Here is a 23,499-nt window from a genome sequence, read left to right as displayed (position 1 = left end):
TCTTTTTTTTTTAAAAAAAAAATGGGAGTGGAGCCTAAAAATGTGTTGTTAAATTTTGCAAAGCAGCTCACCGTCCTTTAATCTGCTTTAGAAGAAGTCTATTTGCCGTCTGTTTGTGTGCAGGGGTCTCGGATACTTTTTTCGTCAACAGCTTGTAGTGATCTAAAATAAGAAGCAAACACCATGCAATTACATCAGTAGAAAATGATAAAGGAATTCTCTACTGGTGACCTGAAGAATTTGATATTAAAAGAAGTGTTTAATGTAAGAATACAGCAAAATTACAATCCAGTTAATAGATCAAGGTTAATATTTAGGTCAAATTAAGAAACAATTTTTTGTTACCTTTACTGCCATCGTGAGATTTGCTGCGTTTGCGCTTCAACCCCTCTACTGCAGAAACAGACTGGCTTCTTGGCATTTTACTGCACCTTTTTGTTGGTGAACGGGTCTCTTGGTCAAACAAGTTTCTTCTTACTTTTGCTTTAGAGGAAAACAATAGGATCAATACAAAACTAGTCGCAAGTGGATAAATTCATGATTAGAAGCAGTTTGCATGTGAAGGACTACAAAAATGTCCCCAAAATAGCCTAATCCGGAGTGTTCTCTCTTCCAAAAAAAAAAAAAAAAAACCTTTGTTCACTTTTCACACCTATCTGGAAGGCTATCCCAATTTGCGGCACAGATCAAATCTTTTCAACACTTCTTTTTAAAGATATTTTCTATAGAAATTGCAGGAATCTTTTTTTATTCAGCAGAAACACAGATAAACAAGAAAAAATGATCTTTGAGTTCATAAGCAGTAAGCACAGAGTAAAGCAATAAGGTGATATTAAAATGGGAAAAAATATCGATGGGCATCACTAGCAACCGGTCATGCAGATTCACTACCAATTTTAAAAGAAAAATATGCACTTTTTATTAAAAGACAATCAAAATAAACAAATACAAAAACCCTTTAATTAATGGCACAAGGTCCTTGCCTGATGGAACCTGCATGATCGGTATCTAAAGAAACCTGTATCAGATATTAGCTAGGAAAGCTGTTGAATCCTCCTAATAAATGGGGTACAACTGCTCCCTAAATTAGACTGTACATGCTTAATATGATCTTTAACTATAAAAATGTATTTCCTTTAGAACCTGTTCAAAAATATTCTGTGTATTGATCCCTTACCCTGACAAACAATATAATAAAAACAAACAATACCTTCAGCATCTTTCGGTGGTTGAGGTTGGAGAGGTAGCTTTAGTTTCTCAATCACAACAACAGCATTAGATTGCAAGTTTTCCTGAAGATTAGAAAAAGCGTTAAACATAAACACATTTCTGTTATAAACATTAAATATTGCCATTTCTGTAGAAGTGTTACTATACCGGTTTGATTCCTGAATGAAACTGTTTATAATTAGGTTTTAAAGATTTCTGAGGAATACTGAAATCATTCTCATACACTTAGGGGCTGATTTACTAACCCACGAATCCGACCCGAATTGGAAAAGTTCCGACTTGAAAACGAATATTTTGCGACTTTTTCGTATGTTTTGCGATTTTTTCGGATTCTGTACGAATTTTTCGGATCCAATACGATTTTTGCGTAAAAACGCGAGTTTTTCGTATCCATTACGAAAGTTGCGTAAAAAGTTGCGCATTTTGCGTAGCGTTAAAACTTACGCGAAAAGTTGCGCATTTTTCGTAGCGTTAAAACTTAACGCTACGAAAAATGCGCAACTTTTCGCGTAAGTTTTAACGCTACGCAAATTGCGCAACTTTTTACGCAACTTTCGTAATGGATAGGAAAACTCGCGTTTTTACGCAAAAATCGTATTGGATCCGAAAAATTCGTAAAGAATCCGAAAAAATCGCAAAACATACGAAAAAATCGCAAAGTACCGATCATTACGAAAAAAACGCAATCGGACTCCATTCGACCCGTTCGTGGGTAAGTAAATCAGCCCCATAGAATAGATAAAAATGATTATTTATAATGCAGGCAGCACGTGAATACCATATAAAAATACATGGTATAGAAACTTTTTTCTTTGATATATATTTATATCAAGCAGTTCTACATTACACTTATTTCAACTGTCCTTTTAAAGATATGTGTTGGATGAAATGCCTTTTCTGGCATTTTAGAGTGGAATTCAACGGATGGGCTTACATTTTTACAATGTTCCATTGGACTGGTGTACATCCACAACAGGAGTGATGCAGATGCATAATCTATAAAGTAAGCTTAAAAAACAGCTTTCTTTAAAAAAATAAATAAATAAATAGCAAGCTTTCTAGGACACAATTATGTTTTAAATAATATGTGATTCAGATATGCTTTTTTTATTATCTGCAGATCCCACATCAATCCTTACTTTGTTCAGCTGTCTCTTCGGCACTTCAATCTGACGGAAACTTTGCGAGCTCTCTGCTACGCTCCTGTGCCTTGCCAAGGCAGTTGACCTTCAGATAGAATTATTTTAGTCTTTCTACTGCAGCAATTTAATAACAGAACAATAGACAGAACACTGGATAGAACATGTATAGTTTTGGTGAGAAACAGAAGCCAGAAAAGGAACAGCATACCTTCTTTTCTTAGCTGATCTGGTGCGTAGGTCTTCAAGTTGATCTGTCTCTGCACCTATTGGAGCCACACTTGGGACTCTGGAGATGGATGGCTGAGACTTTATAGATTTCTCTTCATGTATTACAGAATCATCACCATCAGAAGGAAGAACCAGAGCAAGCTCTTCAGGGATCTGGATTCCAAGACTAAAGTATATGTCTGCCAGGATTTTCGGTACAGATGTGATGTATCTAGCAATTTAAAAAGACACACACAAGCTAAAAACAAATGTTTACACAAGCTAACTATAAATAAGTAAAACAGCTGGAAATGCAAACATAAAGAAATTAGCATCTAGTATTAAGACTTCAGCGGAAAACCTTGGATATGCCAACAATAACTAAGGGCAGCAGGCAATTTGGACACCTATAACTTTTAATAGCTCAACAGGTGGTGCCCTTATATAAATCCACCACTGCATCGCCTTGCGTAAAGGAGTAAGAAATCGGTAGCTGAGACTAAAGTAAGGGCGAAGACACACAGGACAATTAGTCGCCACGGCTACAATCGTGATGACTAATTGCAATTTAGCTGCCATAGGCTAATGTACAAGTTGCCGTGGCCAATTGCGTGATGAGTTGTGGCAGGCCAATTAGTCATCATGACTTTTCCAGTCTATATGGGAAAATATCAGGAGTACAAAATTTTATAACATAGGCTTTCATTCAGCATGACTGGAGGGTCTCCAAGGCACTGTACACACTGCATTATATTTTTCCTAAAGATAAAAATCTTTGCTACTGTACTCGTTAAAAGGTTATGTAAGACCATAAGAAAATGTGCCCATGAACCAGAGTAGAACTTACCACTTAAAAGTTATTAAAACATTTTGAGTTAAAATCAGAGCATTTTTAGCTTACATCCCCCCCAAAAAATAAACCCCAACAACATACTCTGTAAGGACATCTTCTTTCATAAACTTTGTCAGAAACAAAGGATCTTCAGTTAAAGAAACAATGCGTAGTAGATCTGTAATCTGGAAAAAATATAGCAAGTTACAAGCATGGCTTCACAAAAATAGTGGCTGATTTAAATAACATTCTCAACAAAACAGTTAACTCAGTGCAATGAGGGCCTCTACAGTATCTTCCACGGGCAGAACAGGACACCAAATAAGCGAATATAATTAATATAAGGCCACTTTCACTCACTTTGCTTTTTTATTCTGTATTACACTATGCATGCTGCAGTGCATATGTACACTTTTTACAAGCTGTACCATGTAAAACACAAATATGAGTTTCAATACCCTATGATCAAGGTGTTTGCTTGGATGCTGAATGTAAGTGATAAAGCACCTGTTCTGCTTCTAAAAACGGTTTTGCCTGACATTTTGGTTTGAACACCATATTACATGATAAATTTGCATTTATCAAACATAGATATCATGGTATAAATTCTGGTTCCTGCCTTCAATTTTGACCTCAAATGAAGACCCCAGCTTGGGCAAAAATACATTTGGGTTTATTATTGGCATGTTTGCATTAATTCTGATCTGATGTAAGAGCAGTTCCTCTTTTCACAATTTAGATTTTCTATGGAGCTACAAAATGGGTTAGCCCCCAAGGTTTTTGGTTGTCTAATAGTGTGCATTTAGTACCTGCAGTGGCAGTTAGTAATAACCCCCACTGCACTCTTCTTGTTGCTACATCAAACCTGCACTGACTAGAAACAATCAGAACGAACATTTAAGGGCAGATTTATAAAATTCTAGTTTGTGGGAGAAAAAAAAGAGAAAAGAAAAATAACCTCAGAAAAAAGTTGCACTCGGGTGAGAATCACATTGTTCCATTCATTTTCAATGAGGTTAAAAAACTAGGTGGAAATATATCTGTAACCTCCAATTTTGCTTTTAACCGTTTTAAGAAGGCACAAAGAAACTTACTTCTGAGGGTATTAGTAAAATATATTCAAAGCATTCATAAATATCCTTGTTAATTTGTTCAGAACACAGTTGCACATATGCTGCACTGGGTTTACATGAGCTTGCACATACACATTAATATAAAACATATGTAAGTTAAATGTAGCACAACACATTCGGCTCCTCATAAGTCCTGTACATCTGCTCATGTATAAGAATGATAAGCTCATCACATTCTCTGCCTTTGCAGTAGAGCAGCTCTATGACAAGTTCTGTTCTTTACCAGACTGTGCATCTGAACTCTAGCAAATATGATAATTGTGAGCTTAGAAGGTGTACATACATAAGTACATAAATATGCACATCAGAGCTACAGGAACTACATGGTATGGTTTTAATTTAACTTTTAGTATTTTATAGAATGGCCAATTCTTGGCAACTTTTGAAAGTCTTTTTTTTAATATTTTCTAAATAATTTTCTTCGCTCTTTTGAGATCTCTAATGGGCATCTACTTCACTGGCCAAAAAATGACTGCCCTGTGATGTTACAAGTTTTTTTTTTTTTCAAATTGCTACTTTTTGTTAATTACTTATCTTTCTATTCAGGCCCCCTGCTATTCATATTCCAGTCTCTCCCACCACTGCCTAGTTTGTAGGGTAAATTGGATTTTAGCAACCTAGCCGCTGAAATTCCAAACAGGAGAGCTGCTGAACAACATGCTAAATAATTCAAGAGCCACAATAAATAAAAAAGGTGAAGGCCAATAGCAAATTGTCTTTAAATATCACTTTTTACATCTTACGCCCCTTTAAAAGGAGCAATATACCCACTTTTTAATATGAGTGCAATTGATAGGACTTGTGTTAAAGATACTTTTTGCCTATTGCTTTATTCACAACTACTACATAGTTTTAGTTATTTATTTAAACAATGTAAAACAGGGAAATTCAAGTTTTCCCATGTTTGGTCTGTCTGAGCAAGGAGTCTTGATAAAAACTTACCTCTTCAACAATCAACTCCAGTTCATCTGTCTCTCTTTGTATTACTGGACACTGGACAAACATCTCTAGTCTCAAAAATACTTGCAACTGGCATCTAAAAAAAACATTAGGGATAATTACATACTGGAAATTAATATTTTCTGTAGAGCGGGCTTTAAGTTGCATTTCTTTTTAGAATTGTTAAATAAGCCTTTCAAAACCCTTACATATATTGTTGCCATGCCTTAGCTTTGTCCCTTTCTCCCCTTAGACCTGCAGATCTTACATTTCCTTTCCCTTTAATAAAGACTAAAACATGAGAATTTAACTGACTGCATATTTGTAGACACATGAGGAAGAATCCAGATTTATGATTGCCTCATTTCATTCAATATAAGTATCACTATTTGCTAAAACAAATGACCCTTAGTGACCATTAACACAGTATTATTATAACATTGTAGTATTCAATTTCTATTATTGTGGATGCTTTAGCAAGCAGTATAAAAGTACTGAACTATTTAGAGGAGAATGTTTTTACTACTATCTTTTTAATTTTAAAGGAACAGTAACACCAAAAAATGAAAGTGTATAAAAGTAATGACAATATAATGTACTGCTGCCCTGCATTTCTACAACTGGTGTGTTTGCCTCAGAAAGACTACTATAGTTTATATAAGTAAGCTGCTGTGTAGCCATGGGGGCAGCCATTCAAAGTAGAAAAGGCACAGGTTACTTAGCAGATAACAGATAAACCCCCATTATATGGGGCTTATCTACTAGTTATCCGCTATGTAACCTGTGCCTTTTCTCCTCTTTTCCAGCTTGAATGGCTGCCCCCTTGCTACACAGCAGCTTATTTATATAGTAGCTTTTCTGTAGCAAAAACACCAGTTTTTTGCAGAGCAACAGCACATTATATTTGAATTACTTTAAAACACTTTAATTTTTTGATGTTACTGTTCCTTTAAGTCCTCGACCTCTCAACCAATTACAAAAAAAAAAAAAAGTTGTGTGCATAGAAAAAGATAAAGTAAAATAGAATACATACTCTCTAAGTTTAACCTCTTTGTTCTGATTATTTCCATAATTCTGCCTGATAACTTTGCTTGTCTTGAAGAGAAGTTTAACTTTATCCACAGTGTCAGCCTGTAGGAAACAAAAAAACCCACAACAGAACAATACTGTCACTTATTTGACTGCAAGGTGGGGAGTCAAACTTATGGTTTTCAGACTCTGGAATTTAAATCAAACTATTCATTCCATTACCTCAGTTTGTTCACTGCCAATTGATTTCAAGTAAGACTTGATTGTTGCTAATGTATCCTTGGCCCGAGACATCATTGACTCATCTCCTAAAGATACAGCTTTCTCATAATTTCCTTTAATGTAGCAAATCAGATCATGTTCAGACTGAAACCCTGAAAAGTAAAAATTCAGATATACATAAGAAATCTATTACAACAGTGCCCTCTAAATATTACACACAATAACCCAAAGTACCTTTTGAGAGATTATACAAATATCATTCAACACCAAATAACCACAATTGCTAGTCTCAAGATGGTTACAAAATGGCAAATAAATAAGGGGTTTTCTTCCACATTTGACGCATTAGACAATATTTTAATTCATTTCAGCAAAGAGAGTCATCTGCTAGATCAATTTCATTTGTGTAACTGATGTACAATCATAAATGGACCTGTACTAGCCAATTTTCCCTATCATGTTTGCTCAAAGGAGCCAATAATGTACTGTACAGCAGTCAGGCTAAACATAGCAAGACACACTAAGCAACACTATAGCCCCAGTAGAATATTTGGTGAATTCAGTGATTTTATTTTATGAAATTTAACAGTAAACCAGTTTGATGTGAAGATGCAATGCAGAACCTTACCAGTAGACTTTAATTGCTTTTGTTTGTCGTCCTGCTTTTCTGATGATCTTCTCTTCACCTGTGAATTCTTCTCATTTAGTACTGGCAAAGTACTATCTGGTTGTGCCTTCTGAGCCTTTACATTTAACCTAGCAGCATTCAGCATCTGTAGAGCCCGAGGCATGGTTTTCATCTTTTGCCTCACTGGAGTACGAGGAAGACCCCCTTAATATAAATAAATATTTATCTTATTACTTATACTACACTATAGAGTTCAACAACATTCTGAAGGCTAAGGCCGAAGTGCGTCAGTTAATGATGTCTCAAAGAGATTGAATGTAATTCAGATGCAGTGTATGACATAGCAATGTTCACTCAGAATGCAACCTGTCTACTAGCCACTGTGATACTTTTGGACTGGATGTGGGCATGGTGAGGGTTTTTAGAACCCTAGAGACTTAAGTCACATTTTAACAAATCTGTTGAATCTAATGGCTATAATACAGCAATGGGTTATTCCCAATTGGTTCTAAAGAATTTTGGATTACGTAATAAAAGCACATTTCGTCCCCCACCAGGTGTTAGAGCTGTAAAAACTTATATACAGCTGGTTAAAAAAGATGTTTCAAAAGGGAATATGCTGTTACTCCTTCATACAAGTTAAAATCCAAATTAAATAAAAAAAGAGAAACAGCTACTGTCAGCACTGATCAATAACGCTGATGTGATATTTAAACCAGCTGACAAAGGAGGTGCCCTAGTACTAATGGACAAAGAATATTATGTCCAAGAAATTTTAAATCAACTTAATACAGAGGTATATACAAGGGCTAACAGGAACCCCTTTGTATGAGTTTCAAAACCGCATAGCACAAATTGTGAAATAGGCCTCTGATCAGGGTATAATTAATATGGATACCTCAAAATTTTTGCTAAAAGAACACCCGATTACACCAGTGTTCTGTACCCTACCTAAAATTCCTAAAGACCCACTTCACCCACCAAGGAGGCCGATAATGGCAGGAACTGAATCTGTTTTTTCCCCACTAGCGATCTACCTTGACAAGCTCTTACAACCACTTGTGGCAAATACTAGGGCTCAGAGATAACATGCTGAACTTGCTAGATAGATCTCACCCTCTTTAGGTAGATAGATACTACTAAGCAAGCTTAGATGTGGGAAGCCTATACACTTCTATTTCCCATGAGATGGGGATTCAAGCTGTTATGGACTCTCTTAAGAACACCAAGTACAGCAATGCTGAACAAACATTTCTGCTGCATTTTTTATCGTCGTTACATCGACAATGCGTTTTTAATAGGGAATGGCACCAGCCACACATGTGTATGTGTAACTTTCTTGATCTCACTATTTATATAGGGAATGATCAATTTCAGACTGATTGGTACAAGAAACCTACTGATCGCAATAGGCTCTTACACTTTAACAGTTTTCACCCACAAGCTCTTAAGAAATCATTACCCAAAACTCAGCTAGCAAGGATAAAAAGGATTGTATCAGATCCTCAGGTATATCCTACGAGGGCTACCAAAATGGTATCACGTTTTAAGAGCAGAGGCTATCCATCTGAAATAGGAAGTCCAACAGACTGGCCTTTGTGAGTCAATATACATCTGCCAAAGTGAAACCTTTATGGCTGAATAAAAGAGTTATTGTCGAGGTTGGTAAGAAAAAACGTGCTTTTAGGGCATTCAAGTTAGCTGGGACAGCGGAAACTTTCATCAGGTACAAGGAAGCAAATAAAGCATGCAAAAAAGCTATCAGGCAAGCTAAAATAGAGATGGAAAGGGATATTGCAGCTAGGAGTAAAAAGAATCCAAAATTATTTTTTAATTATGTGAATAGTAAAAAAATGAAGCAAGAAGGGGTGGGAACTTTATTATCACGGGGGGGTACGTTGGTTGATGAAAACGGGGAAAAAGCTGAAATTTTGAACTCTTATTTTTCATCTGTCTATACATCTGAGGAGCCAGATAATGAAGGCTTCCCTTGTAATATACCCAGTTCTAGTAATTTAGCTACTGACGCATGGGTCACTCGGGAGGAAATTCAAAAGAGACTTGAACATGTAAAGGTAAACAAAGGTCCAGGGCCGGATGGGATTCATCCCAGGGTATTAAATGAGCTGAGCGCTGTGATTGCCAAACCTCTTCACTTAATTTTTCAGGATTCATTGAGGTCTGGCATGGTGCCGAGAGACTGGCGAATTGCTAATGTGGTGCCGTTATTTAAAAAGGGATCCCGTTCTCAGCCTGAAAACTATAGGCCTGTTAGTCTGACATCAGTAGTAGGAAAACTTTTGGAAGGGGTAATAAGGGATAGGGTACTTGAATACATTGCAGTTCACAATACTATTAGTTTGTGCCAGCATGGTTTTATGCGTAACAGATCTTGCCAGACTAATTTAGTTGCCTTTTATGAGGAGGTGAGTAGGAACCTTGATGCTGGAATGGCAGTTGATGTCATCTACTTGGACTTTGCTAAAGCGTTTGATACAGTACCTCACAGAAGGTTAATGATCAAATTAAGGAATATTGGCCTAGAACATAATATTTGTAATTGGATAGAGAACTGGCTGAAGGATAGAGTACAAAGAGTGGTTGTAAATGGAACATTTTCTAATTGGACCAGTGTGGTTAGTGGAGTACCGCAGGGGTCAGTCCTTGGGCCTTTGCTGTTTAACTTGTTTATTAATGACCTGGAGGTGGGCATAGACAGTACTGTTTCTATTTTTGCTGATGACACTAAATTGTGCAAAACTATAAGTTCCATGCAGGATGCTGCCGCTTTGCAGAGCGATTTGACAAAATTAGATAACTGGGCAGCAAACTGGAAAATGAGGTTCAATGTTGATAAGTGCAAAGTTATGCACTTTGGTAGAAATAATATAAACGCAAACTATCTACTGAATGGTAGTGTGTTGGGGGTATCCTTAATGGAGAAGGATCTAGGGGTTTTTGTTGATAACAAGTTGTCTAATTCCAGGCAGTGTCATTCTGTGGCTACTACAGCAAATAAAGTGCTGTCTTGTATAAAAAAGGGCATTGACTCAAGGGATGAGAACATAATTTTGCCCCTTTATAGGTCCCTGGTAAGGCCTCACCTTGAGTATGCAGTGCAGTTTTGGGCTCCAGTCCTTAAGAAGGATATTAATGAGCTGGAGAGAGTACAGAGACGTGCAACTAAACTGGTTAAGGGGATGGAAGATTTAAACTATGAGGTGAGACTGTCGAGGTTGGGGTTGTTTTCTCTGGAAAAGAGGCGCTTGCGAGGGGACATGATTACTCAGTACAAGTACATTAGAGGGGATTATAGGCAGTTGGGGGATGTTCTTTTTTCCCCATAAAAACAATCAACGCACCAGAGGTCACCCCTATAGATTAGAGGAACAGAGCTTCCATTTGAAGCAGCGTAGGTGGTTTTTCACGGTGAGGGCAGTGAGGTTATGGAATGCCCTTCCTAGTGATGTGGTAATGGCAGATTCTGTTAATGCCTTTAAGAGGGGCCTGGATGAGTTCTTGATCAATCAGAATATCCAAGGCTATTGTGATACTAATATCTACAGTTAGTACTAGTGGTTGTATTTATAGTTTATGTATGTGAGTGTATAGATTGGTAGGTGTGGGTTAGGTGTGCTGGGTTTACTTGGATGGGTTGAACTTGATGGACACAGGTCTTTTTTCAACCCTATGTAACTATATATTACAAAAATCCTGCGTAAACACTGGCATATATTACAACGCTGTGCCCCTGCCTGTAATGGCATATAGGAAGGGAAGAAACATAAGATTTTCTAGTAAAAGCAGACATAGGCCCAAAGAAAAAAGTGACCAACAGCCACAGAAAGCACAGATAAAACCAGGGACTTACCCATGTTTAAACTGTGCAAAATGCAACAATTTATAAAGGGCAATAACTTCACAAATCCTCACACTGGCAAAAGGTCCACCATTAAACAATTCTTTACAAATCATCGTATGTGGTATATTTGATTAAATGCCCCTGTAGGCTAGCATATGTAGGTGAAATAACTCAAATAATAAAAGGACAGAATCTCAAAACACAAATCTACCATTAGATGCAATGAACTAGAACAGTGGTTCTCAACCTTCCTAATGCCGCGACCCTTTAATACATTTCCTCATGTTGTGGTGACCACGCCCACTTTGTGGCCATGCCCCAATTGCCACACCCCATTTTTAAAATAGTACCCACGATGGCCCAATAGACAGCACCCCCATACAGTGCCCCCCATACACAGTGCCTCATTTGCCCCCATAAACAGTACCCCCCCATAGACAGTGCCCCCAATTGACCCCATAGACCATGCCCTCAATTGCCCCACAGACAGTAGCCCCCATAGAAAGTACCCTCCATACACAATGTCCCCATACACAGTAGTCCCCCATACACAGTGCCCCCCCATACACAGTGGCCCCCCATACACAGTGGCCCTCCCATACACAGTAGCCCTCCTTACAGTGTCCCCCCCATACACAGTAGCCCTCCTTACAGTGTCCCCCATACACAGTAGCCCTCCTTACAGTGTCCCCCATACACAGTAGCCCTCCTTACAGTGTCCCCCCATACACAGTAGCCCTCCTTACAGTGTCCCCCCATACACAGTAGCCCTCCTTACAGTGTCCCCCCATACACAGTAGCCCTCCTTACAGTGTCCCCCCATACACAGTAGCCCTCCTTACAGTGTCCCCCCATACACAGTAGCCCTCCTTACAGTGTCCCCCCATACAGTGCCCCAATACACAGTACCCCCCCCATACACAGAGCCCCCCAATTGCCCCCATAGAGAGTACCTGCAATAGAAAATTCCTCCACAGACTTTTTGCGGCTCCTGCTTCTTATTCTGCTCCTCGTGCGGCGGCGACAGGTCCTTTTATAAGGTTGCGCCCGTGCGTACGTGTGACGTCACACCCACAGGCGCAACCTTATAAAAGGACCTGTCACCGACGTACGAGGAGCCGAATAAGAAGCAGGAGCCCAAGAACAGATGATGCCGGAGCGGTCGGCTGCAGCCAGCGCGTCCCGCTGGCCTGGATTGTTTAATCCAGGACAGCGGGACATGCTGTAAAAACCGGGACTGTCGCGACCCCTGAGAAAGGGTCATTCGACCCCCAAAGGGGTCGCGACCCACAGGTTGAGAACCGCTGAACTAGAACTACCCTATCCCAGCTCACTTTCATGCAGCCCGACACACACCCTGCCAGTTAAGATTTAAAGTAATTGACGGGGTCCCTAAATTGAGACATGGAGGAGACTGAAAGTCCTCTGAAAGGAAATGTTTTGGATTAACAAGTTAGATACGCTTTGGCCAAGAAGTTTTAATTAAAAATATACACCTATTTCTATTATTTGAGGTATTTATCCCTTTCGTTCTATTAAAGGTCTGTAAGCACTCTAGGTCTTGTTTTAATTTTACTAATAAATTTCTCTTTTTTTTTTTTTAAGGTTTCCAATATGTATAGGAACTGGTACCAGATCCAGGACTGCTCTAGGGAGGATACTTAGGGGCAGATTTACCAAAACACAAATTCAAATCCTGAATTGGAAAAATTCGGAAACGAAAATTTCTGAAGAACGCAACTTTTTTTATATTGAACGATCGTAATCGGCGGGAAAACCTTTCCAACTTTGCATGATTTTGGAAGCCTCCCATAGGAATAAATGGCACTCTGCAGCTCCAACCTGGCCCAAGGAAAGTCACGATACCGAAGCTTGAATGAATCCGAAACTCTGCGCAACAATACAATTTTTTCGTGACGGCGACAAAAAAGTCGCGGAAAATATGTGCAAGATATGAAAAAGTCGCAAAAATTCCGATCATTACGAAAAAAAACGCATTTGGACCATTCGTGGATTGATAAATCTTCCCCTTAGTCTCTTTCCTAAATAGGGAAAAGGTACCTTTTTATTTTTATTGTGCCTTTAGGCAAATATTTCCCTATGCAATCCATCAAAGGTCAGCGGAAACCAGATTTTCTATTGAGGGCGGTTACAACCAGCTACACCTCACGGTTCAAAAGGATCTCACTTTGGGGACAAAAACACTGACAGAATTTCAGCACTGAAAACTGCTATCTACCGTATAATCATGTACAAATCCATGCAGACGTCTGTAGGTAACTTACGTTTCTTTTGGTTTTCTCCATGTACTCCAAGTCCAGAGTCATCAACAGACTTTTTCTGATAAAACTCAGATAAATAATTTGTTAGCTCTTGATCACCCTTTAGATGTTCATCAGAGTTAGAAGATGCTGCATTTATTAACCTGCAAATAAAAATAAATAAATATTGGGGTAAAATAAAATAAAACCTGTAAACCGGGTTAACTGCTAATAAAGCAGAGAGTAATACTGGAAAGCTAAAGCAAAAGTTAACTGTAGAACTGTACACAGATAGTCTAGAACTGGGAATTTAATTAATCCTAGTGAATATACCGATAGATATGTCAAAAGAGATGTTACATGTGCAGTGGTAAAATATTAAGCCCCCCCCCCCCCCCCCAAAAAAAACAAATAAATAAAAATCCTCAGCACAGAAAATACAGCTAATAAAATACCAGATTCCTTTCCTATCATGCATTTGAATATTAAGAAGTTTGTTTAGGGTACAAACACCCAACATTACTTTGAGAGAGGTGCAAAGTGTCATTTAGAAATAAACTATTTCCTTAGGTTTCATTGCACTACCAACTGTTTACACACTCCTAACACCTTGAGAGAGTGTGTTCACAAGGTTACTTAGAAGGACTATTAATGTCGTTGTTAAATTTCAATAGTATTTTACAAAATTTTTATCCAATATACAGTATATGAAGAAGCCTGGAAAACCTAACAAACTTGCTAGAATGCAGTTTACCGGAAGGATTCCATTAGGTTGCAGCTAGCACCAGATACACCAGACAAAGGGTACCATCTTTCAGTGATTGAGGACGTCCACCTACTGCTTTGGGACAGCTCTTGTTTAATCCACTCTGGAACTGGAATATCTAAAAATGCAGAGTTAAAGTTTCTTGTAAAATTAACATTAAAAAGATTTACCTTTAAAACTTTATATAGGACCAATCTATACAGTAAAGGTTAAGTAAGACAAGTGGCACAGTTTTGTTTAATGTAGGCTAAGCTAATCAGGCAAAAAGCACACTAACCAGTCTTGACTTGGGGTCCTGGTACACATGCCCCAGACTGCAGCTCTGAGAGAAAGAATACCATAGATAGTATTAAGCAAGCACTTATAGAACTGGCTCGTGATTAAGTGCTTTTCACAAAAGGCGCAATGCTGCTATGTGTATTCGGTGCTATTTGTACCTAAATAATCATCTACAGTTATATACTTTGCCTGTTCAAGGGTTTCTGCGAGTGCTTGCAAAAACCTATTGATGGTGAGCTAATCGGAAACAAGGTGCTCAAAGAAAGTCAGTTACTGCATCTGGGTGCACAGCATCCCTGAGAATTCATCTTGGCAAGTGGCAGAACACTTTGCTTGTCCAATCAAAAACAAATAGGTTTCGTTAAGCAAATGCCGCATGCAGAGTTCCCACACCAAGTGTTCTACCCACCTTTCTGACTGCAGCATTGCAAAGCCCAAACATTTTGCTCCTTGTTATAAACAGAAGAACAATTACAACTACTATTATAGGTTTGGACAGTAGGACAGAATTGTATCCTATTACGTACACTAGGTAGTTCTCCCACAAAAATAACTTACTTTATCAGGACTAGCACTGAGGCTACTGGGCACACAGGGAGATAAGTCACCTGTGATAAATCTTTGTTATCATGTGTGACTGATCTCCTAAAAATATGTTGCGCTTCATTTTTTTTTTTTTTTTTAAGTCGTCACTGTTTTCCTCCCGAGGCAACTTTGGGAAAATTAAGCATGGTGCATGTTTTCCCACTGGAGGTTTACTTGATTGCCTGAGGAAAATTAATTTTTCCTAAGTTGTCTAGCAAGGAACCTTTGGGCAACTTTGGAAAAATAAAGAGATGCGTACGTTTACCCACTAGTGATTTACACTATAGGCGGCGAGAAAGCGTTTTGGGATGATCAGTCGCCAACAGTAGCAAAGATTTATTGCAGGTGAATAATCTCCGTCTGTCACCAGCCTAGAGTACTGTTCCATAGAGAGATTAGTTGCCCGCAGTAGCAAAGAGCTTTCCTTTTAAGTAAAGGAACTTTTGCTCACATATAAAAATACACATGTAGATTTATCATTTCTATAACTTTCAAAGCATAACAAAGGGGCAAGCAATGTAACAAAGTGTATAATCATTAAAAAGAGGGTCTGCTTTTGAAAACTTGCAATTCAGTAAGGATCCTTAACAGCAATTCTAATAAATGTGCTTACCAGGTACTAATGTGTTATCTTCAGAGCTGTATACATGATTTAGTACGCTCATTACAATATCTGGCAAGTCAGAGAAGGTTTCCTTATCAGTTTCATTAATTGAGTCTTGTACATGCAGTCTGTCTAGTCCCAGAGTTCTTTCACTACTTATCACATTAAGCACTGCAGCAGTTTCTGAAATTGGAGACAGTATGCCAGTTCTGGGTAACACATTACCCTCTAAGGTTACAGTTGCAATCTGTTAAGGAAAAGTAGAGAAATTTAAGATTATGTTTAACTGTAAAATGAGGATTAACCAACATCTACATAATGAAGAAAGCATTATAAAAAGACAACTAGCATCTAAATAAATAGATTCATAATAGCAGTTAGGCAGCTTTTGGCTTACATTCTATTCCTAAATGCAAATGCTTATGAATGCATAAATAGTAGTTAAGAAAAGTAAGTTAGGTCAGCAATATAACTTACACCTGTGAGAAAGGAAACAAATGAGGGTCTGGATTATTAAAACAATTTAATAAGAGACCATCTTTACCATATGTAGCTCTTTTAACATTAGTTCCTTCATCAGTTCCTGAAGCTGGACACAGGATGCCTGGCAATCTGAATTATGAAGCAGCCAGGTCTCCAATCTTAAATCTGCTTGTTGCAGGTTGCAATTTTGCATGGTTCCTTTTAATTCGATGGTGATTATCCCTGTTGGCAGTTTCTGACTCACTGAAACAGGTTCTAAAGTTACAGCAAAATCCCACAGTTTTGTGCCACCTGCAATAAATTAACAAAAAAATTAAGAACGATACAACAGCAACATATGCTGCTAAGCAGCTGTAATTGACATGTGATTTAACTAAACAAAGTTTTAAATGGTGCATGGTTTACATACATATCTTGCTCTCTGTATTTAGTGCAAGGCCAGGTAATGTCGATAATTTTAATTTACCAGAACCTTATTATAGACCCTGAGACAAGGTTTTCAGCAGAACTGATGCTTTATTCATTAATCAAAGACAGAGTCCTGTGGAAGCTTTCCGCAACACAGAAAGACCCTGAAAGTCTTAGCCTTTTATAGAACATAGTATACCTTATCTCAAAAGTATATAACACCCTCTGTGGTTATAGCTGTGCAAATAAAGTGCATGCAGGGGCCTTAGCTAGTCAGCACTATCATGTCAGGCCCTTGCAATTTTATAGGATGGCATATTAGACATATGCTATATATGTGGAGTATAAAATATATTTGTATACTATAATCTCCTACCTCACCTGCCTTGGGTTGTCTTTATAGGGGACACTGGGGGATTTTAGGTGTCCCTTTATACAGAACTTACCCATCATAAGTGAGCGTCTCAACGGTAATCAGCTCTGTAAAATGTTTCTGTCAGTGTCTTCAGCATATTATATAAGAGTATTACAATACAAGGCAATAAATGGAAGGAGAGCCACAGGGTAAAAGCATATGTAAAATTAAGCTATTCTCAAATTTTACTGATCAAAGAAGAACTAAACCCTAAAAAGTAAAAAAGTTTTACCTCTCATATAAGTGGATGCTACAGGGCTGATTATTACATCCTTTAATACATTATTTTCTAATCCCACAGATGTTTTGACCAATGCTGCCCTCAAACGGTGGGTACAGCAGTGGTTGATAAGTCCCAGTCTTCCTGAACAAACTACAGCAAACACAAGGAAGTTGTGCTCACTACTACAATTTAAACTATTAGGCGGGAAGGGGGGCAATGAGGCTATGACCACAAAATTCATATAGGCAGAAATAAGAGGTCCTCTGCACTCACCTACTCTGTGCATTAAGCTACTAAAAATGCTTGAAGGAGAGGGAATTTGTTGTTACCTTAATGCACAGAATGTCATATATATACTGATTGATTGATTGCTGCCAGTCTTCCTGTAACCACTCTGGATAGTAGTAAATGTGAAATGCCCCCCTTTTAATAAGTGTTTAGTTGCTAAGTCAACCTGTGATTGTTCTGCTGGCATCTAATACTGACAGGAGTGCTGAACAGTGGTATCCCATAGTCCTTGGAGAAAATATGCATTATATGTCTGAAAACACAGCTTTCTGCATCTGGGTAATGTAAATTGATATCAACAACCCTAACAGCAGTTACTAGTAAACATAAAAGCACAACAAGAAAATCTAATTAAAACAGTTTAAAAATGTAAAATTATGTTAACTTTAAGTTTATAAAAACAGTCCAAACATTTACAAAGAGTGAAGCAATAAAATATAGAAATAATTACCGTTTCCAGTGAAGAATAATACGCCATCTCGCCGAGGAAACCATAACTGGTAATCTGGGTTACTGAAGATCAAGTAATTCAAAACAGACTCAAAAGGGATATTTAGAGGTGGAACAGGGAATGAAGCAAGTGTCTTTGCTTTCTGGCAGGAAGATACTAGTATAGATTCGCATGGCAAAATTCTTCCTTCCACTAGATGCATCAACTCGACCATTGTCCAGTAACCAGAATGATCAGAGGAACTCCCAAACTGAAACACAAACGGTTTGTATTTTCTTATAATGTTTCAGTGTATTCCAACAAGTGACTGACTTTATATTATCGCTAAGAGAAGTACATATGTGTCATACATAAAGCTCTGTTGCCAGTGGGAATTTGCCCCACCAGTGGGCAACAAAGAATCTGAAAAAACATTTAAACTGATAACAATGGTTATAGCTGAACATAAGCCCCTTTTCATGTGGTCATCCAGCTTAAACATGAGAAACGTGGAGGGAGCCATTAATCGCTGCATGTAAAGGTTTTCACATGCAGCAATCCCCAATCTTTTGCATTAAAAGATTTTCCTGTGCTTTATCACTCAAGGGGATCTTAAAGTGATATAGTCATGATTTTTATGGTATACTTTTTATTTCTAAATTACACTGATTACATAGAAAATAATTCACTCTACCATTTAAAATTTTATTCTTGAACAAATATATATTTTTTTTATCTGTGATATTGGTGTGTAGGCAGCCATCTCAGTGCATTGTGCCTGAGTCTGAGCTTTCAGAAGGAGCCAGCGCTGCAAATTAGAACTGCTTTCAGGTAACATATTGTTTCTCCTACTCCCATGTAACTGGAGTAGTCCCAAGCCAAAATTGGATTTCTTACTTCAATTCTGATATCTACTGGGATCTGCTATCACTCCAACTTGCAGCACTATTAACTGATGCTTTTAGAAAAAAAACATATGAGTACTGGCGGCTCCCCTGCACAGAATGCAGCAGGAAGTGGAAAAGATGGGAGTTGGGTTAGGTGGGAAATTTCAATAAATCAACCCAAAACACTACTCTTCTCAGCACATTCCTTCCATATTAAGAGGGATATAATGCACTGAAACCTTCTTGATTTTTACACAAAACGTCTCCTTTAAAATCATGTGGCAAATTTTTTTTCTGTGCACTACTTGTGCGCCAATTTGGACACTTTAGACCAAGTCAGCACCTTATCTGCCCATGTATGGGCCCTCTTCGATACACATGTGGCTGAAAATTGGGAAGAAATCTACTGGAGAGGTTTAAAAATTCCATTGGGGTGAGGACTGCATTGGCTTGTTGATGTAGTCCACTGCAGATCGCCTGCACAGGCGCCTAATATAATCCAATCATTTGATCCGAGTGCCAAATAATTGCATCATTCTGATATCGCCCAGCACAAAGTGGGCATATTGTGCAAAGATATCTTGTCTGCGGTGGAGAGCCTGAAAAATGCAAAAGCAGGCATTTCAAGGGCAACCTTTGCTCCGTGTATCTGCACTCAGGCGGCAGGTGCACTTTCTAGATTAAGGTGGCCAAACACTGTAAAATCCGCCTGTTTGGCGAGGCCGCCAAGTTCGCGGATCTTCTCCCGATATGCCCACCTACAGGTGGTCGATATTGGACTAATTTGGGCCAAACGATCAAATTAAAACATTGATGCGGTCCCCGATTCAACGTAAAAATCAAACCTGCCCGACTGAGATCTGGCCAGTTTCAGGTCAGATGTCAGTAGGGTAGGCCCGTAGTTAGTGCCCATACACAGGCAGATAAGCTGTCGAATTAGTCTAAAGGGCCAATATCGGCAACTAAAGTCAGCCAGTGTATAGCCACCTATAGTTAAACAGAACTGCTTAAAGGAGTGGATCCACATCTCTCTGCAGAAAAGACGCAGGCTGAGAGAAGCGCACCAAATGCTCAGTGTGCCCAGGCCCTAAGTGCTTACACATTCAGTGGACTAGCTTTTCTCCGATCAAAACATCATTTGGTAAAAAAAAAATTAAATTAAAATCCACCTTTGTACATTAAAGGCACAATAAATATGAAATCTATGGCTGTTTATATTCCCTGCAAACATGGCTCTAACTCCTGAAACAATGTAGCAAAAGCAGGTGATTGGAGAACTGACTCCTGCTACGTTGTTTCATAAATGTGACCCAAACCAAAAAGGAATACTTTAAAGGACCCCCTTACAGAACAAATGCAAAATTTCTAAAGAAATATTTTTTACTTAGTTACTTTAAGAGGGGCATTTCATTCCCTTTAATTTAAAGAAGCAGCTATGTAAAATGCTCTCTGAATAATGTGTAACGCTCAAACCTGCCGGAGGGCATCAAGTTGCCATATGCTCACTTTCAGGGTATTGGCACAGAAAGCAATTCTGAGTGTCTTGTAGTACCATGGGCAGCAGACACAGAACTTGAAATTGTCCCTATTTTCTTTGAATTTGAACTGACTGCAAGTGCTTGCTGGTAGGTGCTTATTGCCTGAAAACATTCTGCATTTTCAAGTGATAAGTGCCAGTTACTTAATTTTACAGGACAATTGCCGCCAATTCCAAAAGGGGTACAAAGCAGCAGAAAGTGCCCTCTTTTCTTTTTGCCTTACAGTTGGCTCTTGTAAAGAAATGCATGTATCTGCCGCTTGGCTAACCATCAGTTTATAGGCATTTGATTCTATGCACCCTTGTCACATGCTGACAGGTGCTAATTACATCCGTGTGTGCCTAGATTTGTAGGGATAATACAAACCTAATCAGAAGTAATAACTAATTGTTCATGTACTAAGGATATTTGGTGTACAGTTTAGGACTTAATGCACAGTAGCATTTCATTTGCTAGTGGCACCTAATAGTTACATGTGGCACTTATATGTAATACTCAGATTGTAAGCTCTACGGGGCAGGGACCTCCTTCCTACTGTGTCTCATACCACATGACATATATATATATATATATATATATATATATATATATATATATATATATATATATATATATATATATATACATATATGTATTTATTGTATTTATTTATTATATCACTTGTCCTCCCTGTGTGTAATTTTGTATTCTGTAAGACTGTACAGCGCTGCGTACCCTTGTGGCGCTTTATAAATAAAGTTATACATACATACATACCCCACTGTGACCTACAGCACTTACATTTGCCCATTTGTGTCTGTTAGTTACCCCTCCCATATAGATTGTAAGCTCTATGGGGCAGGGACCTCCTTCATCTTGTGTTTCTGACTCTTATTGCAACTGCACCTTGTATTTATTGTATTTATTGTTGTACTTTGTATTTATCCATTTTGTATTTATCCATTATTTTTAACCCCGTCTGTATTAATGAATTCTACTGTACAGCGCTGCGTACATAAGTAGCGCTTTATAAATAAAGATATACATACATACATGTGTACAGCTGGTAATTATCAACTTTGCTGAACTATCACTTGCATAGACCAATAACTTCAGGGCTAACAATTGGGTTTACAACTGGAAGCAAGGTTTCAGACAGGTGTTAGTACTCTGCCCTGCTCAGCAGTAGCACTGAGCACTAACACCCCCTGAAGACTTGCAGGACTACTTTATTTTCATAGATACATATTTTATACTGTGCCCATTGTTACAGGCATGGTGTGCAAGTAACTCACCTCTGTCCAGTCTGAGGAGTCCAGCCAGTACACACTGACTCTCTTGCTGCTGACAATCTTCTGTAGGCTCTTGGGCAGGAGCTTGTCCATGACTATCTGAGTGCCAAAGTGGCCACTTGCCGAGGCAAAGTGGCCGAGCTCGGTGCGGGAGTGAGGACAAGGCGAGAGAAGGAATATGCTGTTCCTGCAGTTCGGATTGATAAGATTATCAAGAGACTTCAATGGTTCGTCCACCCCGACAATCCGCCCCCTGCGACTTCTCAGCACAGCGGGTTTAGCTGGAGAGGTAATGTCCGGCCGGTCCCACTGGAAATCTGCTAATGTCTCCATCAGGGCAGTCTGGAGCAGCTGCGCCCTGCAGCTCTGAGTACCGGAGGGCCGGCAGTTCCGTGCCCGCTCCCAGCATGCCTCCAGCTCATCTTCAAACTCTTCCCAACCTCTAGGACCAAGTTCTCGCAAGTCGGAGCGACGTGGAGGCCGACAACGAGCACCCAAAGAGTTTAAAAAGCGGTAACTCCACCTGACCTGCCCCAGGCCCGCTCGGCAAGCTAGGAAATTGAGCAGCCGGAGGGACACCCGTCTGAGCCGGCTCTTGTCAGAAGACTCCGCAGTGTCCACCAACAACACAACATTGTGTGAAGGAGCCATGGAAACTCCGTTTTACGGTAAAAGAGTCATTGAATCCAGTCACAGCGCCATCATACAACTCTCCGCCATCTTCCTTCTGAGGAACAGCGATCAAACCAGCCGCGCACTGTGGCAAGACAAGCTGTGATTGGCCAAACACGAACTATCCTGGTTTCTAATTGGTCACCTGATGGAACAAGCCTCACGCAGTCTCAGTCGTAGAGCAAAACACAGAGGCTTTAGCGTTCTAGACGCTGATTGGTCAAAACATATGACAATCTAAATGATGACAGCTTGTTGCTGTTCTATTGGCTGCTAGTTCTATTTAAACATTTAAATGGTACATCTGTAGGAAGTAGCGCGTTATACTGGAGTTGTTAGACTGGGCTAGTATGACTGGGCGGTAACACTATGCTGCGAAGTATATAAATTGTATGAAGAGGCTCGCTTGTTGGCTTGTGTTCCTGGGTTTTTGGGCTGACACGTCCACTTGTATTAATTGTAGCTGTTTATCATGCAAAACTTTCCTGTAGTGTAGACTAGGGGGCAGATATATCAAAATGTGAGATTAGAGTTTACTACAGAAAAACTCACCCACTTTCTAGTTATTCCTATGGGATTTTTAGAAGCCTTTTTATCAAATGGTAAATATAGGAATGAATAGAAAGTGGTTGAGTGTTTTCACACCCAATCACCTGGGCGACCTACGCAACATGGCTGGCAACCTCACCTGCAGCGCAACCTCTTCTCATCGCGCCCTGCAGTTATGGTGGTGAGAGCAGTGTGCTGATGTGCAAGAACTAGTAGTAGCCCACTAGCCCAGCAGTGGGGGTACCTGGGCACAAAGTGGGGGAGTAGAAGAGGTACATGCCTGGCACCTCCCTCCCCCCAGCATTGCACCCTAGGCCCGTGCCTTTTATACCTACCACTAGTTCTGGCCCTGGTGGTGAGCTATAATAAAATTAGCCCCAAATGATTGTGGAGTCTGAGTGATCACAGCATTGGTTGGTTGTATTGGGTAGGACAAGCAGTGTAACTATTAGCAATATGTGTAAGTACGGGGACTATTAACTATAAAGCAGCTGTCCGCCAAAAATAATATACAGTGCATGTAATAATATCTCTAAAAATATTAGGGATGCTCTAAATTGGGATGGTGCACTCTTAAAGGAACAGTAACACCAAAAAATGAAAGAGCTTTAAAGTA

The 23,499-nt window shown here is 39.1% G+C and overlaps 1 protein-coding gene across 1 annotated transcript in view; it reads right to left on the bottom strand.

Annotated features, from left to right (window-relative positions):
- Nucleotides 1-22,534, bottom strand: part of ticrr (TOPBP1-interacting checkpoint and replication regulator) — a 31,916-nt gene extending 9,382 nt beyond the window's left edge. Inside the window, exons 1-16 of the mRNA XM_031899228.1 lie at nt 21,666-22,534; nt 17,988-18,237; nt 16,264-16,493; nt 15,729-15,966; nt 14,240-14,369; nt 13,510-13,649; nt 7,363-7,566; nt 6,735-6,886; nt 6,517-6,614; nt 5,487-5,580; nt 3,514-3,596; nt 2,581-2,811; nt 2,370-2,457; nt 1,211-1,292; nt 346-483; nt 72-162 (exon numbers count right to left, since the gene is read on the bottom strand). Coding sequence (XP_031755088.1) covers nt 72-162; nt 346-483; nt 1,211-1,292; nt 2,370-2,457; nt 2,581-2,811; nt 3,514-3,596; nt 5,487-5,580; nt 6,517-6,614; nt 6,735-6,886; nt 7,363-7,566; nt 13,510-13,649; nt 14,240-14,369; nt 15,729-15,966; nt 16,264-16,493; nt 17,988-18,237; nt 21,666-22,313 — 2,897 coding nt within the window. The 5' untranslated portion in view covers nt 22,314-22,534. The remainder of the gene's footprint in view (nt 1-71; nt 163-345; nt 484-1,210; nt 1,293-2,369; nt 2,458-2,580; nt 2,812-3,513; nt 3,597-5,486; nt 5,581-6,516; nt 6,615-6,734; nt 6,887-7,362; nt 7,567-13,509; nt 13,650-14,239; nt 14,370-15,728; nt 15,967-16,263; nt 16,494-17,987; nt 18,238-21,665) is intronic.
- Nucleotides 22,535-23,499: the final 965 nt, after the last annotated feature.

This window comes from Xenopus tropicalis, chromosome 3, assembly GCF_000004195.4.
Source record: "Xenopus tropicalis strain Nigerian chromosome 3, UCB_Xtro_10.0, whole genome shotgun sequence".
Taxonomy (NCBI): domain Eukaryota; kingdom Metazoa; phylum Chordata; class Amphibia; order Anura; family Pipidae; genus Xenopus; species Xenopus tropicalis.
Note: the sequence above shows the minus strand (reverse complement) of the source record. Positions and strands in the feature narration are given on the sequence as shown.